Genomic DNA, 22785 nt, shown 5'->3' with positions numbered 1-22785 from the left:
TCTATTTTCCCCATCTCTTTGACAACTGCATTCTTATTTCTTTCCCTGGTTCTCATTTTCTGTCTTCTTCAATAGCAATTTATTTAACAAGGATTTTATGGTTGAAAACACTATTGGTTTATGCTCCTCCGGGGGCTTAGTCATCAACACAATGCACTGGAACTCCAGTCTTCTTTTCTAAATTAAACATCTCTGTCAACAGCAAAGGCGGAAAGTACAGAATGTTTCCGTCCTTCTTCCACATTGGAATTACCTCCTACAGGAACGAGAAGATGTGTGTCAACGTGAATTACCGTCGACAACAGCTACGCGCCCGGCCACTCTGGGGTCTTGCACACAAAGGGTGAGAGGGGGGCGTGCGGAGGCTGCGGGGCGTCGCTGCCCCGCCTGGCCTAGCCTTGGCGGTCCCAGCGGCCGGCAGCGCAGTGGGGAACAAGGAGAGAGCCAAACTTGGGGCTCGGGATATTTGACTGCCACCAACATTGCCGTCCTACTCCAGTGAGGCAGGGAGCGAAGCGAAGCGGGAGCGTGCGCCAGCGGAGCGGGTGCTTACGTCGCCGCGAGATTGGTGCTGGGATAATTAGAGAGGAGTTGGGCTGAGCCGAGCCCTCTTTTAGCAGCAGCAGCAGCCCGCGCCGCCGCAGCAGCAGCCCTGGAGCGGCGCGCCTGACCCGGACCGCTCGGGAGCGCACGGGGAGAGGCCGGCGCCGCGCAGCAGCCGCCCCGCCGCGTCCACCGCCCCGTCGACAGCGGGCGCACAAAGGCGGCCGCCGCCCGCGTGGCCTTCTCCGCCCAGGCGTTCGGATCCCTTTCCCCACTCCCCACCCCCCACCCCCTCCTCTCCCGAAGGCGAAAAAATGGCAGGGCCGGGCGAGGACCTGGGACAGCAGTGGTCCTAGCTCTGCCGTGCCCACCCGGGACGAGGCAGCGGGCTGCGGGCGGACTGGCGGGCGATGTGTCCGCGGCTGCTCCCGAGTGAGTCTTGGGCCCGGGTCCGCGCTGCCGCCCCCTCTCCTCTGCTCTCTCCATCCCTCTGAGAGGAGTTGCTGCTGCCGCCGCCGCCGCCGCTATGAAGCCGGGGCTGATGGATGCCAGGGAGTGCCGCATTGCCTAAGCGTCCCCGCCTCCGGGTTTGCTGGTAGGAGCCGGCTGTTCTTTCTTCTTTCTTGCTCTGGGGTTGTGTGCAAATGATAGAGACATTTTAAATCTTATCCGCCACAACTCCCTCCCCCACCCCACCCCTGGTTTTGAAATTTTCCTTCCCCAGAGAGAGCGAGCGCGAGCTTCCCAACCCCCGCGGCAAGTCCCCTGAAATAAAGGGACCCAGGAAGGCAGAAGTTGGGGGTGGGGCTGGGGGGAGTCCACGTTGCTGTCATCGCCACCCAAAGCCCTGCTGGTACCTGGCAAGACAGCAGTGTAGCCAGCAGGGGAGGGGGCAAGGTGCACTGTCTGCAGAGTCTCCACTTAATTGGATCATATCTTAAATAAAATCCCACAAATATGCCTTTATTTTTTTTTTAAAGCGTCTTTGAATTAGCAGAGAAATAAGCTCCTTTCCCCCTCCTCTTTCTTTTTCTTTCTGGCAAAGACGCCCTCTCCCCTCCCTGGAGCTCAACGCTGAAGAAGCACCTTATTATTAATCAGAATTTCCATCGCCACCCCTGGCAGGCGCATCCTTCGGTGGGGACCGCAGAAGCATCACGGAGCCTGGGTTGAGATGTGCGTGGGGGTTGTTTTTGTTCCATCTCAGAAGAGAAGAGGATAGTACCAAGAGCAGCCCCAACCGCGCGAGGTGGCATTAGGGGTGTTTTGTTAGGATAGAGAAAGGACAAGAAGAAGCGCACAAGGCTCGCCTAAGGTTTGCATCTCTTGAAAGGAGAGGGAAGAGGAGCCCCAAGTGGAGCGTTGTGTTTCAGGGGGTGGGGAAGAAGTTTTTATCCCCCACAGTAAAGCTGTGGGAAAGCAGGAGCAACAGGGTACTTGATTGGACACCAAGACGAAGCATTTCCTGTCAAGGGAAGGAAACAGGCAGCAGCGAGGTCCGGGGCCAGGGTGTGGTGGTGGCAACGGCCAGGGCCTGGGAGGGTCCCGGTGGGACAGTCAACAACAGCTTCACAGGGAAACGCTCTGCACCAAGCGGAACAATGACTCATTTACAAGCTGGCCTCTCTCCTGAGACCCTCGAAAAAGCTCGGTTGGAGCTCAATGAGAACCCAGACACACTGCACCAGGACATCCAGGAGGTAAGGGACATGGTCATCACCAGGCCAGACATCGGCTTTCTGCGCACAGATGACGCCTTCATCCTACGGTTCTTGCGGGCTAGGAAGTTTCATCACTTTGAGGCCTTCCGCCTCCTGGCTCAATACTTTGAGTACCGGCAGCAGAACCTGGACATGTTCAAAAGCTTCAAGGCCACTGACCCTGGCATCAAACAGGCGCTGAAGGATGGCTTCCCTGGGGGCCTGGCCAATCTGGACCACTATGGCAGGAAGATTCTAGTCCTTTTTGCTGCCAACTGGGATCAGAGCAGGTAAATTTTTTTTACTTTCCCAGTTTCCAGAATTTACCCTGAGTAGTGTCATAAATTTTTCAGCTTTGATATTGGCTGGGAGAAAAGAGACACTGGAACTTAAGAGCTTTTGGTTGGCATGTTGGGAAGTGGAAAGATCTGTTATTTTAACTTTTGAAACTCTTACCTGTTTAACATCATTTCTACTGAAGCTTTATGTGCTCCTTAACTTACATTGTTGCACTGAAGCCTGAATCAGTTAACTTCTAAAACAAACAAAAAACTTCTACATTTCTACATTTTTCATCTTGTGAGTGAGTTTACTGGTCTGGAGAAATGAGTATGAGAATGGAGACAACTTTTCCTTCTTCTTCCTGAGAAATTCTTAAATTCACCCCCCCACCCTCCTCCTCTTCCTCATTTTTAACTTCTATCTTTAGTACTCATATTTGATTTTTTTTTATAAATAGCCTGATATTCAGACCACAGCAGATAGTTTTGTGGCTTGGGAAGTTTTCTGCTTGGTGATGTGTAGAGGAAGGAATAATATGTCGTGTGTCACTTCAATGAAAAGGAAGAGTCGTGTCCTCTGTCGCTGAGTGTGCCTGCTGACTCTGAAGATAAAGACTGACTGGTGTGCTTGCTCTACACCTGTCACCAATCTAAAGAATATGTTGTCTGTCTGATGTGATTTTTCACCTTTTGGATGGAAGTGAAAAATGTTCAGAGTACTCAGTTGATAGACTTTTTGAGTTCATTTGCTGTTTAATAGAGGAGGGATAATATTGTTAGGCCATTTACATCATTCTAGAAAAATGCTGACAGTAATACTTGTCCTACTTTAATCAGCATTAGTTTTTCAGAATGAAAGGTACAAGAAATGATAAAAGGCTCTTGTGTAAGATAATTTCAATTAAATTAAAATTTGAATGTATTTCACAGAACTCATACACACACATACGCACACACACACACACACAACACTACCAGAGTTGTGAATGATAAGAAGCTGGTTGTATTTTTGGTTCTGTTAATGGTGACTTCTGATGCATCCGGCTAGTTTAAAACATCTTTGGAGCAATTGTAAAAGACTTACTGAGAGGTTTTGTTGACCTTATTGATTCTTCCACAGAGCCTTGGTGTCTTACAATGTAAATTAATATTTTAATGATTTTTCTCCCTTGTAATTGGTAACTTTTCTGTTATAATTTTAGACTGAGAACTATTCTGATATTTTTAGGTAGATAAAACTATTAACTGAAGAATCATAAACCTAAGAAATTCATAGAGAATTAGCTTTTGTAAGTAAATGGAGTTTTGTATGAATCTTTAGGTTTTATTAAAGATCTCTGTGGAAAGTGAAGGGAGTTTTGTTACTTGAGTTAGTTAGAGATATCTTCCTATCAGATAGGAAAGTTTGAAGAACTGTAAAATTCATTCTGCTGATCATAATTTTTCTTTAAAGAGTGGCTTATTTCAACTGAGAAGTATATTGTATGGTCATGAAAACCAATGGTTGGGTATTTCCAAACTACAAAATTTTATTTTAAAAGAACCTAATATTCTGTATGTCAGTTAGATCATAAATTTGTTTATTGAACTATACTGAATGGGAGCTATGGAAATTTTTATAATTAAGTGTTTTAAAGTCCATTACAGATATCACTAGGGAGGAAGATTGCATTAATAGAGATAGATGTATACATTTTCATTTTTTTCTGTATGTGACCTATTTCCATTTATTAGTAAACTAATATTAATGATATTAACTAATAATTTATAAACAATATTAACTGATAATATTAATATTGAGTTGAAAATTACTTGAAATTCTCATGAATATGATAGGTGATTATTCTATATTTAGTAAAGAAACTGCTTTTTTGTCTATCTCATGCCTTCAAATGAGGACACATTACTAGACATCAAAACTTTGGTCTTTGGAAGTCAACAATGAGTGAGGATTTAATGATTGTTATACAGGCTTATTTTTTATGAAGCCTATAAAAATCTTAAGTACAAAACTTCTATGCATTAAAAGTTACAAAAAAGAGAAGCTGTGTCCTGCAGAAATACTTATAAATGTGAATTCTACTTCTATGGCTAGAAATTAAAAAAGTATAATCAAAAAGTTACAGTACATCAGATGAAAGTATGCACATGATTTAGAGCCAGTTTAAATTTCACTTGAGGGGCTGGCACCGTGGCTCACTTGGTTAATTCTCTGCCTGCAGTGCCAGCATCTCATATGGGTGCTGGGCTCTAGTCTTGGTTGTTCCTCTTCCAGTCCAGCTCTCTGCTGTGGCCTGGGAAGGTGGTGGAGGATGGCCTGAGTGCTTGGGCCCCTGCACCCGAGTGGGAGACCAGGAGGAAGCACCTGGCTCCTGGCTTCGGTTTGGTGCAGTGCCGGTGTGGCAGTCATTTGGGGAGTGAACCAATCGAAGGAAGACCTTTCTCTCCTGTTTTCTCTCATTGTCTATAACTCTACCTGTCAAATAAAAAAAAAATTCACTTGAGTTTCCTCTTATAGTCTTAAAAGATATCATTCCTTCCTTCACCCCACTTGCTCGCCCTCCCAAATCAACATAGTCGGAATGACAGACACCTGTGAGTAAAGAGGTCTATTGTGTTGGTGTCTTCACTAAGCCATTGTCACAGGGATTTGTGCTACTTTTTTCCCTCCCTTGACATCTGGATGTTTGCCTCTTTGGCAGTGACAGGGTATTTCAGTTCTGTTCAACCTGACAACCTCCTGCACCCTGGAGCCTCAAACTTGTTTTATTTATCTTACTATATATATAGATATGCCATGTGCCAAATTCTCTTATACCTCCTTCACTCCCTTTCTATGGGTCAAGAATTCTCACCTTCCTTGCTCTGATCCTGCTGATGCAAAATTACCTGGTACTCTCAAGAAAACTACGTATCTGGCCACAATTCTGCCCACATTTAGAGAATCACATGTTTCAGCCACTTAGTGTTGTTTTAAAGAAATAATAGAAATATGGGTGATGGCATAGAAATAGTCTAGAAATGAAATGAAAATGTCCTCCTCTATTTGGAAATCAATATTTTGTCCAGTACAAAGGGAAAACAAGTTACGAATTTAAAAAAATGTTTATAAAAACCCTTGTAAGAATTCATGTGTATGACTAACAAAAAGACAGGACTATATTGTGTTATTGTATATATAACAGCAACTGAACTATAGCAGATATCAAGCAAATATTTGAGTTCCGTTAAGAGTTATGCATTTTAAAGAACAGAATTCCAAGGAATTTATCTGATATGTGCTTTCTCCTATATTAAATTTGTTGGAGTTTGCTCCTCAGGACACTGAAAAAAGTAAATGCATTTGAGATGGTCACTATAAACAAGATAGTGTCACTTTTTACTGTAATAGAATGTGGTTAGTTTCAGGTTATTGTAAAGAATTGGACCATTTCCAAAGCCTGAATGAGAGAAATGGAGCTATTAGGAAGACTAAGGAGAAATTATACTTACAGTCGACTCATCTTCTCACAAACCTACACAAACAAATTGAAATCCTGGATGGAGTGTCAGAATGACTTTAACAGTGGTTTGTGGTACTTTACAAAGAGGATTGAACTAACTCATGATTTGTTATATTTATGGAGCAGGATGTTCCATGGAAAAAATTACAGTTTGATCTCATTTCAGATTGTTTAACATAATTTATGAAAACAAAAGTGAGAGCCACAAAATTAAAAACAATTTGTTTCACTGCATTGCTAGGAGCAATAGTCTTCCATTCATTACATGCTATATTTCCTTCCTAAGTAATAGTGCCCTGCCTAGGATTTAGCAGGTATCTTCAAATTGTCCCCTTGATTTTATCAATAGAATGTGAGATGAATGTGACATGAAGTTAGAAGAGGTAACACTATTTGGGAAAAGAAAGTTTGGAATAAAGGTGGATGGCAGTCTAGGCTCTAGGGCATGAAAGTGGAATCTGAGAAGCTGAAATCAACTGGCACATAATTTTGGGGAATGTTCATGAATGAAATGACCAGAACGATAATGACAACATGTAGTTTGAGAGTTGGCCTGTACATTTTCAGTTTGTCTGTAAGTAATATGAGTATTTTACCTCTACTGACCTTGTTCAGCTTATAAAGTAGTCCTTCATGCTGTAGTACAGAGACAACTGTGTATCTGAAATCTGGTTAATAGCTGTTAGAAACCAATTAAATAGAATTAGGATGAAAATGACTTTTAGCATGGTGAGGATTCAGTAAGCACTGGCCATCTTGCACTATTTTGGCTTGTCATAATGGGAATTGATTATCACTTACAGTACTAAAGCTCTGGAAGGGGTGAAAACTGATGAGCCACATACTGCAATGATCTTCTCACTTATTCTGGAAATTACCTAAAAATCTTGTTCTTACCAGTTTGTTTCTTTTTATAAAAGATAAAATACATAAATGGTCAGCTATTTGAGGCTTCAGTTTGAATCATCGTCATGCTCTCATTTACTAAAATAATGTGGCCCATGTTCAAAATGAAAGAAGAGTATGATAGTGACAGCTTACAATTAAGAAATAACCACAGACTATGCAAATTTGCTCTAATGCCAGTCACAAAATTTTATTCTCCTTTGGAAGTGAACTAAAATAAAATAAAAATAGAAACGGCTATGGAAAGATTAAAAAATTAAAGGTAATTAACTGATTAGAGAGAAACATTCATACTCAATAACCTTAAAAAAAGAACAAATAGGAAGAGGTTTAATTTGAGAACCTTATTTTTCAAGATTTCTAGTTTCAATTTATTAAAGTATTAAAATGCCTTTCAACTAAATTATTGTCATACAGAGTGGCAAGTAGCGGGAGGATCCTTACCTTTGAATCCTGGAGGGACTGCTATGCTGTAATATGGGTGAATTTTGGTTAGATCAAAACTAGAAATTGCAAGTGGCATCCAAGAAATTTTGTTTCAACATAGTTTCCATGCTGCTTCCTTACTGGAAAGCTTAACAAAGACTCTAGAAACTGTAATTGATTCTAGATTATAGCCTTGGTCTACACCATTGAAAATGGCAGAGAGCTAAAACATTCTCCAGAGAAATATTAGAGGGATATTTTGATATATCTCCGAAAAAGTAGGACAGTCTCTAGAAACTGGGGCAATTATGCAGTAAGTAGTGAAATAATCTTGAAATAACAGCAAAAACCAGGAATGCCAGCCTTCAGTAGGATACAGATTAGGCCTGGCATGAACCACATTGTTTACATGTTTCCAGTACGCAACCTGAAATGAAGTTGAAGAGAAGCAAAGGATTTGAGGTTACTATTGTGCCCCGAAGGAATGCTTCAAAAGAAACATTTAAACATTTTTAAAACATGAACTAGTAAATAGTGTTAGTCTTAGTAAATTATTGTACATTCTTCATCCTGGGGAAAAGTTTGAGCTCCTTATCTTACCAAGGGGAGGAGGTGCATGTATTTCACTATCACAGTATGTGCCATTACTGGCATGAGGGAAAAGATACTCCTGCATGTTAGTTCTTCGTGACATCAAACAACACACTGAGTAATTAATATTCATATTTTACAAACATGCTTCAGTCAAGCATTTACAATGTATGTAGAAGTCTATTGGAGGTTAGGGGCAGATAAAAACACAAAATGCACAATGTCTCTGGCAATAAAAAATGGGACAAGGTAAATAACTACCAGTGAAGTTAAATGAGAATATTGTTTGCCAGTGCTGGAAATCTGGGCAGAGAGACAGCTGTAGGCAACTCAGTGCTGTATAGGGTCTCTACACATCATCAGCTTGGTTAACTGATTTCAATCTTGTATTGTTACATTTCCATTCATTAGTTAAAAAAAATTCAAAGCTTGCATTGTAGCCATTATGTGTTTCACGCATGATCATGTGACTAGTCAGTCGTTTTCTTTTGTTACCATCCTATGTTTAGGAAGAGAAAATTAATTATAACAAAAATTAAACTCTGATAATTTAAAAAAGCTATGATTTAGAAGATCATGGTTCAATCTGATGATATACACAAATAGGAACAGAAAATTAAGGTGGTAGAATAAATTTTCTGAAGTCAAAGTCTTTATTAATCAAGTACTTGTAGTCCTAAAAGAAAGAGTTGCATAAATGATATGTTGTTTTCTTCCAGCTCATTTATGATTTTTTTCTTTTTAATGGCAAATGGTGGGCAGTTTTAACCCCTTTTAAATAATATGTTACTGATACATGTTTCATTTTCATAGTTCTTTTGTTCTTATTCACTTGCATTACCACAGCGGTATAGTTAAAACAAGACTCAGGCAGATGAAAATTTCACAATTCATATTTTGTAGATTTAGCCATTTCCTATAGTGACTCCCGTGAATGTTGTATCACTTTTCCTCTACCAGCATCTCCTGTTGTGGTCTGGTTGGAGGATGCCTGACAGGTGCTATATTGACATGGACTTTTTGATCTTCAATCTTCTGAAACACATGACAGGACATGGAAAAGCAGACCAGTCATTCGCCAAACTGTGTTCTAGATATGAGGCACCACAGGGGGCTGAAAAAGGGTGTATGTGGGGTCAGAAACACTTGGCATTTATTCAGGCTTCCTTCTTTGCCCCCATGGTGATTCTGGACAGAGCATTTAAATTTTATGAGACCTCATGTCCTTATCTGTAAAATGATCAGGACAAAACCAGATTAGACACTGCTGTTGTTGTGAAATTAAGTTGATATCAATTTGGAAATCTTGAAGCATCACACAAATAGTGGTATTATTATTATTCCCACTCAGGAATATTGAACACCTAGATGGGCTCATCAGCTTTAGTACTATTGAGATCCTGAGGCATTAATAAAGGTAATTCTTCTCCTTTGACCCTCCCCCAAGCAACTTTCTAATAGAAAGTGCTTTAGACATTAGAAAATGTGGCTTAATGAAAACTGAGGGGCCAGGGCAGCCTTAATGAAGAATTTAATAATGGCTGATTGATTTAGTGGCAAAAGGAAATTGCTGGCTGTTGTGCTGCTCACTGTGATGCCAGGATGCCAGTTTTCCATGTCATGCTGAAACGGTTGGGAAATAAGAGAATATGACCTCTTTGTGATTTAAGTTGATCTTTGCCATGGTGGTGAGCTCGGGTAGAGAGGAGACATTGTGAACCACAGGACAGAAATATTGGGCTGGTAGCCACAAAAACAGAAACAAAAACAAACAAAAAATGGCATGACCAGAAGCAGGAAAAGCTTTCCTGGTCTTGATAAATATTTTTTGAATGTGCTTTTGGGAATTCAGTTAATTCACTTATTTTTTTCTTGTAAAAATGTGAGGGGGCTTCCGGCTTCAGGCAGAGTGCTGCTCCATCTGCAGTGCTGCATCAGACGGCTCTTGTCTTCTTTGGTCTGGGAAGGTGTCTTCATCACCCTTTAGATTAAAAACAGGCTTAATTGAATGGTATAATATAAAAAATTATCCCATTAGGGTACATTGAGAAACTGAAGCAGCATGGTCTATATGCTTAGGAAACAATTTGATTTTAAAATACATGAGTATGCACAGATATCATGTTTTGCAATAAAATAAATTTCTCTTTCAATTCCATTTTCTGTAAATTTTGCAAGTACCTTTACATTATTATGTATGTATCGTGTTCTAGGCACATTGTTGAGTGCTGAAGATAAAAAGTGGTATCAAGTACTATAGCACAGTTATTAAGTCAAGCTTATATGTCTTTGTCCTAGGAAAAACACTGTTGTTTAAGTGCTAGAGCTCTAGAATGGGAGGGGGCACTGAAGTCTCTGAGAGGTGGAGTCAATCTTACAGATCAAAATATGCGGGGGGCAGCCTGGCCCAGAGAAGGGTGTTATTTAGGGAAAATGAAAAGAAAGATGAGTATCCCCAGCAGATTTAAGTGAAGGTAATTTAGAGGAGAATGGAGGAGTGTACCAATTTATTGGGTGATGGATGTGATAAGATCTCGATAACTGTGTGAAGTATGATAGGCAAGGAAATTACACAATAGGAGGTGGGCAAGATTTCTGGAAAAGAAAGAGGGAAGAGAGAAAAAGAAAGTGACAGGATGGCAATAAACCTGGGTCTCTAGCAGAAAGGAAGTATTGGATGCCAAAGACATATAAATATATATAGAGAGGGAAAATCATTGGGACTTAGTGGATAAAGAGAGTGAAAAGGAAAGACACTATCAGAAAATGATTCTTCATTAATTTGTTAATGTAAGCAATCCCAGAGTGAATTGGGTTTGAGAGGCATTAGGAAGAGTTACATTAGAAGTCACCAAGGTGCTGACGTTGAGGTGGCAACTAGACACATGATATTACTCACGAATGACACTGGCTTTGGGGGTATACACAAGGCTTTCACGAATGTATGGGACAAAATTATAAGTGCATGACTCCACAATTTTGTGGGATAGTGCAGAATGCCTGTTTCTACATCTGAGTGATTGGAGGGGAGTAAATCCAAAGATGAAAGGGAGTGACCAGTAAAGTGGGAGGAGAAAGGAGTTCAATGGGAGTATCATGGAACCAATATATAGAGTTCTAGAAGTCCTTATAGAAACAGTTACAGTAACATGATTATAGCAGATATAGCTACTGGCTTTATCAAATGACATGAAAAGTAGTATTAAAGTCTTTTCATGTATTCATTTTTATCCTCATAACAATTTTATGAAGCTAAGAATAAATGGTTAAAAAGTAAGGAGAGAATATTTACAAAGAACAAAAGAACAAAATTGTAGAATTAATAGAAATAATAGAAGTTAACATTATTAAGTATTTTCTATGTGCTAGGCACTATGTTAATTATGTTACAGTCTGTTCCATGAAGTAGCTGTTATCATCTCTGCTTTTTAAAGAGGAAATGGAGATTTGGCAAAGTACAGTATCTTCTTCAAGGTGTGAGGGAAAACTGAAGTTGGAAAAACAATAAGTTATCTTTTTTCCAGTCCTCATTTTTGCTTTGTATTTACTATAGCTATAAATTTTATAAATAAAAATGCTCCAAATTATTAATTCATGAATATATATCCTACTCTGCAAGGCAGGCTGCTTTTGTAATTGAAACATTTCAAGAAGAATTAGATGTTTTCCTTCTGATTGCAAAGTTCATAAATAGTAGCCATGGATGTCAACATCTTCCCCATATATTTTTATACATTATTACAGTTATTTCAGGATCCATGGGTAAAGAAATGATATCAATTATAAAGTTTTTTATTGATGTCACGCTGTTTTCTTACTACATGCTAAGTATCGTTTTCTCCACAATTTAGGATTTTATTTTATGTTATTTTGGGAAGCATAATCAGAAAAGAGCTGCAATAACATGCGAGTTTGTTATTTATGACTTTCTTCCAGCATACAATGGAAGAATAGCAATAATGGTTCTTACACTCTTTGAATGTAAATCCAAAGCATGAGCTTGTGGAATATTTCCTTGTGGTGATCTCCAATTGTAAATTGTAACAGTAAAGCATAATTTAAATGAGGAGAATTGTGGTAAGATTCCCAAAGAGATAAAATCCATAGATGCTACATCTCTTTGTAGATGTTTTATTGACTTTGGCGAGATCCCATGTAGTAATGTTCTACTTAAGTATAGCCTGCTGAGCAGTTAATGATAATAATATGACATGTTTGACAACAAGGAACAGAGTGAATCGAGAGTGGTTTTGACCCACCTTTTGAAGTCAGTTAGCTAAGATGTTTTTATGTTTCTTTTCCTTGGTTTATAAATTATCGTGATTTATATAAAGATCATTTAATTATTTTCTTGGAACAGGATAATAATTCGTTTTAAAAAAAACTGGTTAGTTTTACTCTTGAGGTTTTGTCCAACTGCTTTTCTTCACTGCTGCCCTGTGATTTTCCTCATTGTATCTCCTTTGGAATAATGATATGTATATACATTTTTGTCTTGATTTTGACAAGGTTTAGAGAAAACATACTTCAAGTGTGTTACTTAAATCACATTATCTCTTCTTTTTGGCCCCTACTTGTGATATGATTTATCTTCAGTACACATCAATGCATCATCCTTCCAAAGCTGATTTCAAAATTTCGGATTCAAGATTGATTTAGTGGTATTTTGGTGTTAATGTTAGTGGTATTCCTATTCATCACATAAGAATGATCACCCTCAGAACATGGAGGGTGTTCCAAGTTGCATTTTCTAACTTTTAGGTTTTTTTAACCATTAACTTATGAATTTCAGAAATTAAATTATTATTGAGGAAGAATCTAAATTTTACCAGGGATATAGCTGTCCTGTCCAAGTTCCCTGTTTCTGAAACTTTATAGGCTTCAGGTCATAACTGTATTAGGCCTTTATGTTTATTATATAGATGGGCCAATTATGAAGTAACAAACAAACCTAGCCATGTATATTTCACAGATATAATAGCAAATTAATAGAGCTCTATAAAAAATTTTATGAATTTCAAAATATTTATTTATTGATTTGAAAGCCAGAGTGACAGAAGGAGAGGCAGAGAAAGAGAGTTTCCATCTGCTGGTTCACTTCCCAAATGACTTCAACAGCCAAGTCTGGGCCAAGTGAAAAGCAGGAACCAGGAACTCCATCCAGGTATCCCAAATGAGTAGTAGAGGCCCAAGTACCTGGCTCATCTTCTGTTACTTTCCTCAGCATATTAGCAAGAAGCTAGAAGGAAAGGGAAATAGCTGGTGCTTGAACCAACACTTAGCCGTGGGATGTGGGCCTGACAGTATCAGCTTCATCCATTGTAGCACAGCGTTGGTACCAGTGTTGTTCTTTCATGTATAAAATAAGCGGTTTTGGATGTCATATCCCTAAGCCTCTTGATCCTTGCTCTTTTGCAATAGTATTAATAGACTATCTTAAAGGTCATCATTATCTTTTAAAGTAGAACATTTTTCAGTTCTGGTATACTACATCTATGGCTACAATTACAATCCAAATTATACCATGTATGTCCCTCTTGAGTTGAACATCTTTTTTTTTTCTATTTGCTCAATATATGTTTTCAGGTGTACTACATATTTTTTTTGAGTACAACATGTTCTATTAAAAACTCTACATTTTTCAGCCATTTCTAACAGTATTCTCTGTTTACACTATTGATTTTGATGAAAGATTTTACTGTGTACTCAGGCTCTGAAGCTAAAACCTGTGTCTTTCTTTCCACCTCTTCCAATGTTAGTACCAGCTTCTAATTGCCAGGTTTAATATCCTTATCTCTAAAATGTCTCTCAAATCTAACTTTCTGTTTTTGTTCTTACTTCCACTGCCTTCAGTGGCTTACTCTTTAACTGTTATCTCTCCACTCAGTCTAACCACATTTTACAGGAATGAAAAGAGCATTTATTGACTTTTTAGAATGTGGTAGGAATAAGCACAACAATAACAAATAGAGATCCAACTCCTAAATTTGGATAACTTGTGTGATAATATGTGAATTTCTATTACTTTCCCAATGTATTATATTTATCTCTATTTCTATCCCTTCAGTCCTTCCTTCTTAATTTTATCTTTATGGGCCAGGGCTGCAGCTCACTAGGCTAATCCTCCGCCTGCGTCTCCAGCATCCCAGGTTCTAGTCCCATTTGGGGCGCCGATTCTGCCCAGGTTGCTCCTCTTCCAGGCCAGCTCTTTGCTGTGGCCGGGAGTGCAGTGGAGGATGGCCCAGGTTTCTGGGCCCTGCAACCCCATGGGAGACCAGGAGAAGCACCTGGCTCCTGACTTCGGATCCGCATAGCTCCGGTCATAGCGGCCACTTGGGGGGTGAACCAACGGAAAAAGGAAGACCTTTCTCTCTGACTCTATCTCTCACTGTCTAACTCTGCCTGTCCAAAAAAATAAATAAATAAATAAATTTTATCTTTATGATACAGACTCAATGCAAATATTTAAAGTCAAATGTCACTTTTGTCTATAGCTATTAAAACACAATATCCTTATTTATCAAAGGGACCCTTTCATATTTCATATTTCATTATCAAATTTTGCAATATGGTGTCAATATTACTTAGTACCTTCTAGCTATTTAGAAGTAGAGAACCTAGTTTTGAGAGTAGTTGAAAATGAGATTCTGAAAATCATAGGACAGCCTACCAGTTAATTAAGCATTTATAGAACAGTTAACAAGTTGCAGTATTTTAGAGAGCATTGTCAATTGTTGATGTAGAACACAGAATGAATTATAATATATTCCCAGAATGTGTATAAAGTAAATGCCTCCTTAAAAAGAGCATTTTTAAACAAAATCATTTCCTTGAGATTTTTGAAATTTTGAAGAGGAATCTTTAATGTGCTAAAAAACGCTATAGTTTCCCTGAAAGAAGTGATTAGATTTAATTTAATAGTTTTCTGTTGCTACTAGGTACACGCTGGTGGATATTTTGCGTGCCATCTTACTTTCTTTAGAAGCCATGATTGAAGATCCCGAGCTTCAAGTGAATGGATTTGTCTTGATCATAGACTGGAGTAACTTCACCTTCAAACAAGCCTCTAAACTTACACCAAGCATGCTGCGACTAGCTATTGAAGGCCTTCAGGTAAGGATGTACAAATTACCCAGTTTCCTGAATGCTCATGTTTGCTTTGTGCTGTCTAATATATTAAAATAACCAAATGTCTTAAGAATAACCCAGCCAGATTTTTAAAATAGTCTTTGAGCACAAGCACTAAAATACTAACAGTGCAGAGGATTATAGCAGTCTATTGATAGTGAGATGAGAGTTTTTTATACTCGGCACAAGTCCTCTGTGTAAACATAAATATGGTATTGAATTCAGATTCTTCTTTTGATAATGGATGAGCAAAATGGTTTAGGATTTTAATTTTTTGCTATTAAGCATGGTTTCTGATTTCTTTTTTCCTTTTCCTGTGTGTTGGTTAATTGGCTAAATATTTCCCTTTGCCTTATTGTTTTACTTACTTTGGTAAATTTGGGAAATGAACTGTAATATCTTCATGTTACCTAATCAGTAAATCAGTGTACTTTTTTGGGCTTTATGTTACAAAAATCTCCATTTTGAATTACTTTTTTAAAGTTAGTTGGAGTTTCTTATTTTTTTTTCCTTGGGAAGGTCCATCATGAAATTCATAAAGGCATGATACACCTTCCAGTAAATGACATTTAATTGGCTGGGAATTATAAATTAGGAAATGAGTTATTTAGTGATATGTCATAATCATCCTTCTGCTTTCTATTTTGCTTCATATTACATAGTGTGTAATATTTATGGAACTGATTTTAAAGTTTTACAAAGATTCAGTAATTAACTTTTGGGTTATTTTATTCAGTATTATCTACACTTTCAACAAGTGTTTCAGAAGTTTGCAAGATAATAGTTAATTTTTCTAACTGAAAATATCTGTTGGTTTAAAACAATAAATTCTATTTTTGTCATTCATTAGGCCAACATTTTAAATGTTTTTATGTTGAAAAGCCAAAATCATCCAGATCTGTACTCCATAGCAATTTCTAACTGCATGTATAGGTACCTAACTCAATGAATGTTGACCTCCTAAGAATGGGTCGCTTCTCCAGGCGGCAGGACATCTTAACCAAATTGAATTCACAGTTTGATTTCTGCCTCTGGACTGAATAAAGACACAATGATTTTTCTTATTCATGTAGGTATTTCCCAATGTAGGCTTTCTGACTTCTCTTGGTGATTCAGCTTTACGTGTCTTATCTTAAACTACACCCTTTTCAACTCCACAGGAATAGCTAATAATGGTTGGGAGAGAGCACAGGATAATATGTTTTTTAGAAATGTGTGTATCATGTAGAATCAGTTCTACTTCTGTCCCCTTATCAGGCATCTATAAAGTATTCTTTAGTTTGTGAAGAAATTTGGTTGTTGCCAATTATTGTACTTAACACAGAATGGTAACCTAGCCATTCATAATCATTATCCCTATTTAACCTGTGTCTTCTCTTTGCATGAGGGGTTGGTAGCCAAGGTCTTGAGCTCTATGAATGACAGAAGAACTACTACTACCATGCAAATTTCAAAGACATCTCAGAAATAGATTTAATATGTTGCTGTTTTGCAACATACACTTTATGTAGTAAGTAATTAAATAATAATGTCCTTGGTCCAGTGCTGTGGCATAGCGGGTAAAGCCGTCACCTGCCATGCCAGCATCCCATATGGGATGTCCTAATTCATTGTAGGATAAAAAACTAACAGCGCAGAGATTTTGGGAGCTTCCTCTTCGCCACAACCACTAATCTAACTCCTTTTTATTTTATTTTTTAAAGATTTATTTATTTATTTGAGAGGCATAGTTACTGAGAGAGTAAGACAGAGAGAGAGACAGAGAGAGAGGTCTCCCATCCACTGGTTCACTCCCCAAATGGTCACAGTGGCCATAGCTGGGCTGATCTGAAGGCAGGAGCCAGGAGCTTCTTCTGGGTCTCCAAAGTGGTTGCAGGGGCCCAAGCACTTGGGCCATCCTCCATTGCCCTCCCAGGCTATAAGCAAAGAGCCAGATATGAAGAGGAGCAGCTGGAACATGAACTGGTGTCCGTATGTGGTGTTGGCGCCACAGACAGAGGCTTAACAATACTATGCCATAATGCTGGCCTCATAAAACTCCTTTTATTTGAAAGGCAGACACACATGTACACACACACACACATAAACACACACACATACACACACAGATGCAGGGGTGAGAGGAAATCCTGCATGCAAGAGAGACAGATCTTCTGTTAACTCATTCACTCCCCAAATGTTCATAATAGTTGGGCAGAGGCAAGGAGTCTGGCCAAGATCCAATTCAGGTATCTCAATGCATAAGGACTCACCACCTGCTGCCTGCAGCAAGGTGAATATTAGCAGGAAGCTTGAATTGAGAATGGAACCAGACTCAAACTCAGGCACTCTAATACAGATGTGGGCATCCAAATTAAGTCTTTTTCCAAAAAAGATTTATTTCTTTATTTGAAATTCAGAGTTACAAAGAAAGAGGGAGAGACACAGGGATAGATCTTTCACCATCTGGTTCGCTCCTCAAATGGCCATATCAGTCAGGCCTGGGCCAGAACTAGCTTCTTCCAGGTTTCCCATGTGGATGCAGTGTCCCCAGAACTTGGACCATTTGCTGCTTTACCCAGTGCATTAGCAGGGAACTGGATCAAAAGTGGAGCAACCAGGACTGGAACTGCACCCTTATGTGATACTTGTATTATGGGTGGCGGCTTAACTCCTTACACCACAAAGCTGGCTCCCCAATGAAGTCTTAGCTATTGTGGAAAATGCCTGTCCTCAGAACTTTTTTTAAGTGTTAAGTGTGAACATGATTGGAGTTGCAGCTGGATTAAATCTCAGGATTTGTGTCTAGAGAGGGAGATGACTCCTCATACCTTCAGTGGTTGCAAATACAAAGCTGCTTTATCTCTAATCCCCCTAAAATTTATCAGTCCCTTCTCACTTCTCCCCCAACATAGACTGAGTAAGCAGAGTTGTTGATTGCTTCTGATTACCAGCTGAGAAGCCACTTAAAAGAATGGAGCTATTCCTAGGAATACATTAACATGCTACTAATCTCTGAACTCAATTTTTCTCCAGTTCAAATTGATTTTTTAAACTATTCTTAGCTAAGTCTGTGTCTACAAAACCATATCTGAAAACAATGGTAATTCTGAATAAGAATATAGGATTGTCAAAAAATGTTCAATCTTGTTATGCATAATCTCATAATTTAGTCTCTTTTGAAGTAATATTTTCTGACTTTTAAAATCAAGTCACTATTGCATTTGCTACATGAGAAATATTATTGTGCATTGCTCTATGTTTCACTTACAGTATGAATAAACATTTTTTCAAGATTAACATAAGACTGCCAAATATTGAAGTAAACGTACATACTCAATTTTATGTTGCTAAACACAACCACTAGCACCACCAAGATTACAACATAAGCATAATAAACCCAGTTAAACCCATCAGAAAAATTAAAATATTTTTAATCTCTGTGATAATTTATGCCATACTTCTTTTATTAAGTTACTTTTACTTAGGTGAATATAAAATAATCTAGGACTTGGAACTAAAAATGAGAAAGGCTACTAGCAAGATTCTGGCTATAAAGCTCAGTGATGTATAAATGGTATGTAATTGTGTTTTGAAGAAGACTCAGCTCTTTTCCTCTCCACATGGCTGCATAGCCTGCGAATTCACTTCCGTAATTGCCCTTTTACCGAAATAAAACAGTATTTTGAATTATCTGGCTAGAAATAACAACTGACACCTTGTATAAAGATACATACACCATTACTACAGGCCCACACATGATCACATCACATGGTCAACTGAGAGACATTATGGACAGGTGGAAATAGAATAGGTTCAGAATCAGACCAGTGGGATTGGGATGGCATCCCTATCACATATTAAATGTTTGGGCAAATAACTTAATTGGATTGAATCACAGTTTTTTTTCCAATTATACCCATTTTAAAGAGTTATCATATTAGAAATGACCCATCTTGCACCTAACAGGTAATATCACTGATGAAAAAAAATTAATACTGAGAAGCTTATTTTTCAGTTGGAAACTTTCTCTAGATGTATTCTGTTTGTCTCACAATTTGATGACTATCTAACCTGTGATGAATTAAATTTGGTTGACTTTGGGAATATGAATAATATCATGCATTTCCTTTGTTGTTCAAACTGTAGATATATTGACTGTATTTTTTTCCTATCACTTCTCTGTGGTTTTTATTTATATATTTCCTTATTAGATGCCAAATAAAATATATTTTCATGTTGGAAGCCAAGCAATGGGATTGCTTCACCTGCTCAAATTTATTATGTATTTCTTTTGGGAAAAGACTCATGCACAGACAGAAAGGTGGTGATTGTAGAGATATCCTTGGCTATAAAGGTTGAACAAGAATTTTCAAAGTAAGCTAGGGCAGGAAAGGAAGTGCAAGAAGGGGATATTGGGAAAGTTCTTGGACAAATACACAGATAGAGGGGCTTGGAGGTATGTGATGAATCTGTTTTTATGTGACTAGAATGAGAAATGAATTGAAGACAGTAATCACAGATGAGCCTGACACTTGTCTCTGCGGCAGGGAAGACTGCTTGCAGATTGGTTTGGTCTGTGCTTGCCAGAAGTGTGGGATAGGAGAGTGTCATGGTCACTCCTCTGTTCTGGAAAGATATTTGTATGGAAGTGTAGACTTGAATCACAGAGAGACTGGAGAGGGGGAGAGAGAGAGAGAGAGAGAGAGAGAGAGAGAGACCCAGGGAATCACTGGCAGTCTTGAGGTAATTATTTTAATCCCATTTTATGGGACAGGAAATGGAGTTTCAAATACTTAAGTATATTTTCTCAGTGATCATCATGGCTTGAGTCCTGGTTGTTTGACTCCAAAGACCGGTGTCATTCCTGAATCTTGCCATTTCTGTTGTTCTAGGCTGTCCTTAAGTAAAGTAGTCAGACTTGGGCTCAAGTTGCTTCCCCATCCACCTCCAAAAATGTATACTTCAATTCAGGTTAAATTTCTTTATTGGGATAGGCAATGCAATGCTTACTAAAGATAGTCACAATGACTATCCTATGACTTTGAACTTTTTTTGATAGCCAAGGGGATCTTTTGTCAAGACAGTTCCAAATTGATAACAGTTGATATATTGGTCCAAGGCAATTGTTTATATTTTCTATATGTACAGTCTCCAAATATTTTCAAAGTAGAAAAGACATCAACCGTGTTTACCTGCATAAGGTAGATTTTTGATGGAAAAGAGGCAACATCAGATGTTTTTGTGGAAGTATTCAGGTTTTATTGGAAATAAGAGAGAAAATTGTCTTCCTACTTACAAGAAATTTAATTGATTAGGGTAGTCATAGAAACAGTAAGTTCCTTGGAAAATCAATATATGATTAAGTGAATGTGACTTGCAGAAGGTAAGATGTCTGTCTGGGAAGCCAATTGAAACATGAACTGTTTGTAAATACTTGGAACAACTTAGAATCTGACATTACAGTGAAATGATGTATTTTTAATCCTTTTAGTTGCCAATTCTTGTAAATTCTCACTAACATTCTTTAATAATGGAAAACTCTTTGTTGAATCTAGATTTCCCAATTCTTATACTTTACAAAATTTATCCGAAACCTAACTGTGTTGTTTGTTGCCCTTTGGGTTAGTTTATATTTTTCTCACTGAGCATTATCCTGCTGTGTCTCTGAGATTTTGCTTGTACGGTTTCACAGGAATCCCCAAACTCCATCTGCCAAAAAGTCCATAATGAAGTCAAAGCATAGATTCCTGGCAAAGGGTTTGGCTGTAATAAGAAGCTGAATAGCTCTTTGAATTGCTACATAAGACTCAGATGTAGGGCCATTGCAAAATGCCTAAAATAGTGCCAGATATATTAAGGGTCCTCGAAAAGTAGGGCTTGTGAAAGAATAAAGAATATGTCATCAATTCATTGGCTCTTTCATTTGACTCAAAGGCACAGTGTTACCATCAGCCACTAATCTGCTAGCTTTGAGAGCTCTGATCTCTCATGAAGAAGGCAAAGTGTGCTGCCTCTACAAATTCTGGCTCTGACTGTTTAGAATCCTCAGTCCTATCCAGGGAAACTCTCCAGAAACAAAGGACAGACTAATAACTTGGTTCGAGACTGGAGTGTTAGGAACTCCCTTAACTTCAGGCTGGCGTTAGTTTATCCAGCTTCTACATCTTAACCTGTAATTCATGACAGCTTTGAAACTGTGTGTATGTATCCGTGTGTTTGTGTGTGTGTACAAATATGTTGGATATTTGTGTGGAGTGATTAAGGGAAAATGTAAAAAGGAACTCAGTGAGATACTGACTGAATTAGGCATTCAAAATAAAGCAAAAGCAGTTTGTGCTTTAAAACAGTGTCCTTTGCAATGGTTGCCAACCTGCCAATAATTTTCATACTTAAAATTCTTTGGACAACAGCAGAAACGTTTTGCTTACAAGTTATCTTTTAAACTTAAGACAATATGATGGTGCATTAGTAGAACTGGGTCAAAAGAGTGCCTAACTTTTTGAAAATGAACACACAAACTCATGAAGCATATTCATTCAGACAACCTGGAAGGACGAGCGTTTATTTCCACATTTTGTATGTGGAACCATATTGAGAAATGACAAGAAAAGTATGTAAAAATGTGACATTTTGTTCATCACATGCATAACTGTCCGAGATCAGTGTATTTCTTTTCAGTTGTTAGTTAGCCTGAAACAAAATTGAGTGAAAACCTTGAAATTGCTTTATTTCACAGTGTGAGAATATGGTTTGGCTGAGAGGTTTAAACCCCCAGAAAGTAGGATGTTATTCGTCTTTCATCAAAGCTGACAATCGGCATGTAAAAGTTCTGTGTAATATTCAGTTCAAAAAGCAGGCAAAAGGTTATATTAACTTTGATAATAGCCTAGTTTAATTCTGTGCATTTTTGTGTATACATGTGCATGAAATCATTATTTTTCTTGCATTAAATTACTATTCATTTCCTATGATTAGCAGTGAAGTGTGTTAAAAAGGTCTAGTTGCAGGAAGTAGGTGTTAACCTTGACAAAAAATGAAGAGATGAGTGCTCTAGGGTTATTTAACACATATTTATTGAATTAAAGAGTATTAGTAATTATCAATAAAATTTAGTACTTCTCTACTTTGAATAGATGACAAAAAGCATTGTTATTTTGCTTCAAATAGCCAAATCATTGAAGCAACAAAAGAGAAAGAAGGAAATAACACTTTTTTGGTCTGAGTCATTGAGATAGTGAAGAATGGATAGAAAGTAATTATCTATAATAAAAAATTGAATGAACCATATGAGCTATTCTGCATTTCATTTTATTGGCTATGTTTAGACATGTTCTGAACTACAGGACAAAAAAGATGAGTAAGTGCAGATTTTCTCCTATCAGCTGCAACATAAATGCATCTTGAAGTAGCCTTCTCTTCTAGTATAACCTAATCTTTTTTACTGCCTTCAAATCAAAATTGCAAAATATGAACATCTATTTTTTAAAGCAAACTTATTGTTTAATTCCATTTTTCACATTTACAAGCTGAGAGAAAGAGAGAGAGAGAGAGAGAGAGAGAGAGAGAGAGAGAGAAAAAGAAAATCCCAACCAAGTGATTCACTCCTCAAATGCCCCCATCAGCCAGTGGCTAGGCCAAGCTGAAGTTGGCAGCTTCTCACGTGGGTGGAAGAAACCCAAACATTTAAGCTATCTTCTGCTGCCTCCCAGGGTCTGTATCAGCAGG

The 22785-nt window shown here is 38.2% G+C and overlaps 1 protein-coding gene across 2 annotated transcripts in view; it reads left to right on the top strand.

The window, feature by feature from the left end:
* The first annotated feature begins 2141 nt into the window (after positions 1–2141).
* CLVS2 (clavesin 2) overlaps positions 2142–22785 on the top strand; it is a 75763-nt gene continuing 55119 nt past the window's right edge. For both annotated transcript variants that reach the window (XM_002714800.6, XM_089332747.1), the window contains exons 1-2: positions 2142–2533; positions 14889–15063. In XM_002714800.6, coding sequence (XP_002714846.1) covers positions 2145–2533; positions 14889–15063 — 564 coding nt within the window. In that variant the 5' untranslated portion in view covers positions 2142–2144. The remainder of the gene's footprint in view (positions 2534–14888; positions 15064–22785) is intronic.

This window comes from Oryctolagus cuniculus, chromosome 5, assembly GCF_051225735.1.
Source record: "Oryctolagus cuniculus isolate XC-2025 breed Fujian yellow rabbit chromosome 5, ASM5122573v1, whole genome shotgun sequence".
NCBI classification, from domain to species: domain Eukaryota; kingdom Metazoa; phylum Chordata; class Mammalia; order Lagomorpha; family Leporidae; genus Oryctolagus; species Oryctolagus cuniculus.
The sequence above is the reverse complement of the archived record's forward strand: the minus strand, read 5'-3'. Positions and strand labels throughout refer to the sequence as shown.